This window comes from Pygoscelis adeliae, unplaced genomic scaffold (assembly GCF_000699105.1).
Source record: "Pygoscelis adeliae isolate BGI_AS28 unplaced genomic scaffold, ASM69910v1 Scaffold404, whole genome shotgun sequence".
NCBI lineage: Eukaryota > Metazoa > Chordata > Aves > Sphenisciformes > Spheniscidae > Pygoscelis > Pygoscelis adeliae.
In genome coordinates, this window is record NW_008824598.1 from 930,831 (window position 1) to 937,624 (window position 6,794).

A 6,794-nucleotide genomic window follows, 5' to 3' on the forward strand; every position below is an offset into this window, starting at 1 on the left:
CCCTTTGCTACTGCTGTAAGCTACCTTCAGGTTATGTCTAAGCACAGTTAGAGGGAGGGAGGAATCTCGGGGTGGAGGTTCTATGGCGGTTATCGCATGGTATCACAGAGCAACCGACATGAATTCAGGTTTTATGCGTCTTCTGCGGAGAGCTAGGAGAGAAACAGTTTTACCCCAGATTATCCTGTCTTTTGAAGACTAAAAGCAAATCAGTCTGAAGTAAAGATCTAATTCTGACTGGAAGCACTGGATACTGATCTGTTCAGACCTTGTATAAGAAGACTTCCTTCAACTGAGCTCTACTGCCTTGGGCCCAGCCCACTACAAGGTTAAGTGCTGCTATCCCATTTTAATTGAGAGGGGCAAAAGTTGAGAGTCGGCACTTCTGTGGTCTTAAAATCTGAGATTACTTGAGTTAATATACATTGTCTAAGCCTAAAAGCTGTCTGAAGAGTTACGTACAAGCAGTTTCATATAGTTAAAAATACCAACACAGTCTACCCAAGCCATTCAGAATACATCTTAATCTTTTTATTTATCAAAATACATACACTGAGTTCTACAAAAACCCATGTAACATTTTTATACGGTGTTTTGGTGGTTTATATTAAACGGACATGGGTCTTCAGGTAGCATGAAGACCATTCTGAACAGACACACTGTCATTAGTTTAATGTATCTTCAATATGAAAAGCAACATGACCCTGTAATCTAGCAAAATTCACATAATTTAAGTCTTTCATTAAAAAAAAATAGAGATGGTTCATAATTAATTAGAGTAGCAAAGTGCTGTGCCTTTACATTTTAAGAATTCAGAACATTCATATGTACCTCTCAAAATGGTGAAATAAAGTTCTCTTCTTGAGCTATAGCGGGAATCAGAGCGGTCTCCAACTCCTTCTGCTTCTGCAGGAGGCCCTGAAATAAATGGAATAGAAATGTGAACAGTCTTCCTCATGCGGCCTGAACTAATAAAGTGTCACTGTTTCATATTTTAGAACAATTTGCTTGTTGAGGCTCAATGTTTTTTAAATACATGACTTTAAAAAAAGCAATACAACAGAACACATTCAGTGGAGAGGGAACTCAAGTTTTCCTGTCTTCTGCAAAAGACTTGACGCGTGTCTGAAGCAGAAGCCAGTCCAGTTTCCAGGGATGACTCCACAGAGGAAGAAGGACTTTTCCACTGTATTAAATTTAAGTTGCTCAATCCTCTGTGCATTGTCACTACATTTGTGGTATTCTAGCGTATTCTTTCATGAAGCTGAACCCAAAACCTTTACAAATACCAGCTTTTAATCTTAACATAAATTACACTTTTGAGATGAAGGGCAGCATTACCATTTGAACTAGAACCGTGTCAGATGCTTTAGGATATGCATATTTACTCTCAAAAGGTAAAAGGTTCCTGCTTTGTTAATGGCTCTTGTAAGTACTAGACAATGGAGAAAACCTGTAATAAAAAACTCCTGGAAGTGTATCCTTGGCTATATGGCAATACCTGCCATAGCTATGTCAGGTACAGTCATAAATTTGAAATAAGTCTTTTTACTGTAATTAATAGGATTGTATGTATCAATACATCTGGCCCCTTGGGCTCTATCCATTTTAGACATGTCAGAAGTAATTTGGTACCAAAGAAGTTCATTTACCAAAAAAAAAAAAAAAGTTACAACGGTATTTTTCTCAAACATAAGGGTTATAGGCTGCCGGCACAGCTCAGCATAGACCGAACGCAAGCCAGCAGATACTACAACAATTTAGATATGGTATTCCTGGTGGCACAGAAGGGGAGAGAGGTCATGCAGAACTGGCTTCAGTTAGCAAAGAATGCAGCCTGTTAAGATTTCACTTTCCATCCTTCCAAAAGCAGCAGCTGCCTGCTTTCAATCACTTGGTGAATTGCTTTTTAACTCATCAACAGTGTCTGCTATTTCTATTAATGGGTCAGCGGACTCGTTCAGTCCCTTTGTCAATAATTACTTTTTATAGCGTGTTTTTTGCATTTAGTAGCATGCTAAAGTCATGCAATAAGTTGGTTTAAATCAACCCAGAGCTGAGGTGAGAAACAAGTAAGTAACATTGAAAACTGGAACAAAGTCTATCATCACACAGTTTGCAAAGGTCATAAAAAGGGCCTAGAGAAAAGTAATGATGTGCAATATCTACATAGGGACAAGTAGTGAGGTCTTTCTTTGTATGTCCTTGGACAGCCTGCTGGTGGCTGGCAAGACCGCTTAGCCATTGTAGGCTACAACCTGTTGGCAAATGGTTTTATTGCCTTAGTAAAAATAAGATGTTCTGGTACGTACTGACTGTAGCTGGGGTTTTTGTCCCGTTTCTTAAAATTGGCCCTTCTTTTTCACAAATACTTCATTCACTTTGCTGGATGAATAAACTTGGGCTTATTCCACTGACTCTTTCAAATTCAGTGAGGAAAATCAGAGTCTGTTGACAGTTCCTATTACTGCTGTCACCTGGAATACAGGAAGAGACTTGCTGTCTTGTAAGAAATGCAATGACAGAATCGCCCTCAGCTGCCCTCCGTTTTCACTGGTGTCTTCCATGGGTCAGCCAGTTCAGCTAGACTGTTACCGAAACAGCCCGATTGTATTTATCTATCGCTCTAGCTGGGCGGGTATTTCAAAGGCTAAAACTGGCCAAATATGCTGTGAATTCCCCCAGACAAAAGAAGGATGAAGAACGGCCAAGTATGTTGTGAATATATATATATATATTCTGAAACTATCAATCCTATATATATATTTGCAGGTATATATAATTTTAAAAAACAAGTCTAGCTTATCTTCTGAAATACAAAAGTAAACTCTGCTCTTTGTTTAAATTGTATTTCATACAAAATATTGCATTACTCTTACTTTCTCAGTGAAGTAGCTGATGCAAAAGAGGTGTCAGCTGTAGGAGTATACAATACTTAGGTATACAAGATATACCCAAGTTCAACAGTTAATGTCCTAAATGCATTCTGCAGCTGGTAGGATATTTAAAAAAAGAACTCTACATGTTTTAAGTTACTTCTTCCAGAACCAAGGCCCATTGAAAGGCTAACCTTAACATCATTAGTTTTTAGCCACTGTTAAGACCTGAATATATACTATGCATCAAAAATGTCCCCAAGCGCCCGTCTCTTTGAAGTTTGCCAACATGGCTACTATCACCTTAAACCTCTTTAAATATCCATGGCTTTTGTTCGCCTCGGCAAGCACAAGGATCAAATTGTGCTTTGAAGCTGGCTTCATTCTTAACCAAAATACCACTGGCAAATGAAGCCTGAATACAAAATACTTTTAACAGTTGTAGATATTTAACAAAAATGTTAATGAGCATCAGGGAAGACCAGATCCAGTCAAACCTATCTGGAAGCCATTAGAAACTGGCAACCTTTCAGCATTCTTGGGTCACAACTTTTCTTAATAACTTTGGCAGAGCCATGACCCTTCATTTGCACAAGGAATTTGCCTACTACTGAAGCACGATGTACGCGTGGCAGAACTTCTGTCTTTCTGAAGCACAGCAGGTAATTAACAGTGTTAACTACCGGTAGTTTTGTTGCCCTTAAGTCTGTCAGATTTTCTTCCCTTTATTTCGATCATTTATGCAATTTTTCTCCCATAAGGCAAAGAAAAATAAATAGCGCTGCTAGCAATAAAGTCCTTTTAGTATTTTATCGAAACCAAGGGAAGATACTGACACATGTTTATCTTCAGTGTTCTTCAAGAACGAAATGCAAACCTAAAAGTAAATGTGGGTTTTTTGTCTTGCAGTCTCCTGTCAGGCCATTTAGAAGCATAAAAGGAAACTGTTCGTGTGATCGTCCAGACCTGCAGTTTGTATCTGCTATGGGCCGCACCTTGTTGCCAACAGATGGGAGTATCAAATTCACTCATGTCTTAATAACTAGATGCCTGACTATTTTTCCTGGTATTCTTACTCCAGTCAGGAAAATATTTAACTTCACAGTTACCAGCTATTATCTTTTATGCTTCTTTAATTTACTGCAACATGGATCCTTAAAGACAGTCTCACCATATTCAAAATCCTGGCAATCCTGTAGATCTAATCATTACCAGTAATTTACTACAAATAGAACAATGTATACAAACATACACAGGCTTTTGTCTCAGGAGCTCTTGCGTGTGTAGTATTAAACTAAATTTAATTTTATATTCAGTCACTCAATCTGGCTGATTGACAAATGCTGAATTTCACTTCTACATGTTAACAAAAGAATAGCTATCTTGGAAGGATTTTCTAAGTGTTCACACTTCAAATTTGCAAGTATTTTTCCAGGACTGACACATGACTCCCACCCCACTAACTCTTCTGCACCAACCACGCTGCTCTGTCATGACTGGCTTACCCATGAAATGCAGAAGTGAAATTTCATTAACGAGGGGTTTGCGTTTTGTTAAAATACTATTCTTTCTTCCCTTGAAATGGAAACGTTGTTACTACAACCAACCCTATCAAAACCTGGAGACTAAATGAAGTCATTCCTCTTGGTTTCAAGTTTTCTCAGGTACTCCAGTGTTTCATAGCTATCTAAGGACTAAGGAGTCCACAGTCTCCCCCTAAGGACAGTCCAAAGGTGGAAGTAATGCATGAGAAGCAAAATTAGTAAGAAAGAACAAAAGTAGAGGACAGAGCCCAAAACTTATCATATGTGATGGAAAACTGAATTAAAGACTAATGCTTATGACTATGTAATAGTTGGCAATATTAATTTTGACTTTACTACATATATACATATATGTTTATCCAATAACGTTTTGCTTACCTGGCGTAATTCTGACAATCCTTTGAGAATTGCTTGTTGTCTCTCTCTGATTTTAACTACATCAGGATTTAGAAGAGGATCTCTAACATGATCAGAGCTAAAAATCTGTCGTGGCGTTTGGTAAGAATCTAAAAGTAAATGTATATCAAATCAGTTAACAATACTCTTTATCAATTTTGTTTTAATTTTGAAGCAGTAGATTTTCACAGCTTGTGAAAAATCAGGTTTTGGTTGCTATTAGATTACGATCACTATTTTTAAGTCAAACAACACTTAGATTCCTAAAGCCAAATCTATATACAATAATACCAGAGAAGTGCAATCATACTTCATTAAAGGTAAACGGACAAAAAAGACAGATAAAAGAGTAATTTTGTTGCTTTTTTGATTTTTTTTTAACTTTTTCTGTGTTTTTTTTCTTTTTAATACAGAGTATCATTTGGTCGCGTAGGCTTTCTGTACAGTTCTGTGACACACATGGGTTACTGCAAAATTCAGTAAAAACAAATACCAAGTTGAATAAATTGCAGCACTTCGAACTAAATCACTGTAACATTTCTTCTCTTCTACATGAATCAGTTCACAATACATTTCAGTACCATTAAACTGTCGATACTGTGGGTCATGTGTTGAAGGTCTAGTCACTGGTGCATCTGGATCAAGATAATATACTTCATTTGTTCGAACATACGGAATAAACTGTGAAGAGGGAGGTCTTCCAGCTTCTGTAACGGGAGGAGGGGAGCTCCTCTGCTGTGTATCTGTCTTGGTACTCTTCTCTCTTCTACTATTGTTGTTATGCACCAGGAAATTAGAAGCATGTATCTGTTTTTGTTGTACTTGGTGTAATCTGTTCTTAACTGCTGGAACAGGTGGTGATTCAGATCTGTATGAAACAGTTTCAGTTAAAAAACCCCCAAACAATACTTAAGTAATGTGATTAATTTTCTCAAATAGTAGAAACAAACAATCCTCAGAGGACTGGATTTTTGCTCATTTACTCTGCTTTTATACCTGCAGTTTGTCTGGTCTTGTGTATTTTTAATAGTAGACAAATAGATGCATCTGAATTCTTTAAAAAAAAATTAAAAATCAGGAAAGAAAAGCATGTATATTTCACTATTAATGTATTTATACATTTCATTAAAGCAGAGTATTGACATACCTTTCTTCATTCAAATGATTCTTATGTAATTGTTCTTCCTAGGAGAAAACCAAGAAAGTCAAAAGTAAAATAAAAAGCTCCATGCTTTTTATATTAAAAGCTTTCAGTTTTCAAGACAAGTTTGTTCTGAAATTCCAAAAGGACTGTTTGACCTGGGTTCAGGAGAAAGGTATTTATCTAAGACTTGCATTAAAGAGACTTGTAGAGTCTCTGAACTAAATTAAATTAATTACAGGAAGATTTGCTCCAATTTTCTATGTCTCTGGCAGCTCTAAGCACTATCAAAAATACTATATATATTTTCCAATGACCTTGGAAAGCTGCATTTATAAACCTGAAAGATTCAGCCCAAGATAATGATTATTAAAGGAAAGGCCGTGTTTCTAGATACAGTCAGTAGAAGTTTTCTATTTAAATGAAAAATATTAACGTACCCCATGCTTCTTATGGTATCAGACAATGCTTACTTATCTTAAAAATCTGCTTAAAATTCATTGCCCCATTTCTCAGGTACAAAATTCTTGAACATTAACCTTTCGATAATGTAAGCACAAAATTAGATTTACCATTAACCTCAAATAAACCAACAAACTCAGTTTAACAAATGAATAAATCTTTAAAGATACCTATGTGAACAGTTATGTATTTTCACATTTTTTTTTAACACCCACAGCTTCTAAAACATGTGTATGTAGCCACAGTAAACAAATGGCTAAAGAGTTGAAGTGGCCACCACCTTTTCTACACCAGACTTTTTTCTATTGGAAGGTGTGAGAAAGTGAGGTGTTTATGCATACGTATATATATACATACATACAGAGAGCGAACAAG

At 36.6% G+C, this 6,794-nt stretch overlaps 1 protein-coding gene across 3 annotated transcripts in view; it reads right to left on the reverse strand.

The window, feature by feature from the left end:
• Window positions 1-511: 511 nt before the first annotated feature.
• CCDC66 (coiled-coil domain containing 66) overlaps window positions 512-6,794 on the reverse strand; it is a 23,495-nt gene continuing 17,212 nt past the window's right edge. For all 3 annotated transcript variants that reach the window (XM_009322322.1, XM_009322323.1, XM_009322321.1), the window contains 4 exons: window positions 5,964-6,001; window positions 5,398-5,684; window positions 4,799-4,926; window positions 512-918 (listed from right to left, as the gene is read on the reverse strand). In XM_009322322.1, the coding sequence (XP_009320597.1) occupies window positions 835-918; window positions 4,799-4,926; window positions 5,398-5,684; window positions 5,964-6,001 (537 nt within the window). In that variant the 3' untranslated portion in view covers window positions 512-834. The remainder of the gene's footprint in view (window positions 919-4,798; window positions 4,927-5,397; window positions 5,685-5,963; window positions 6,002-6,794) is intronic.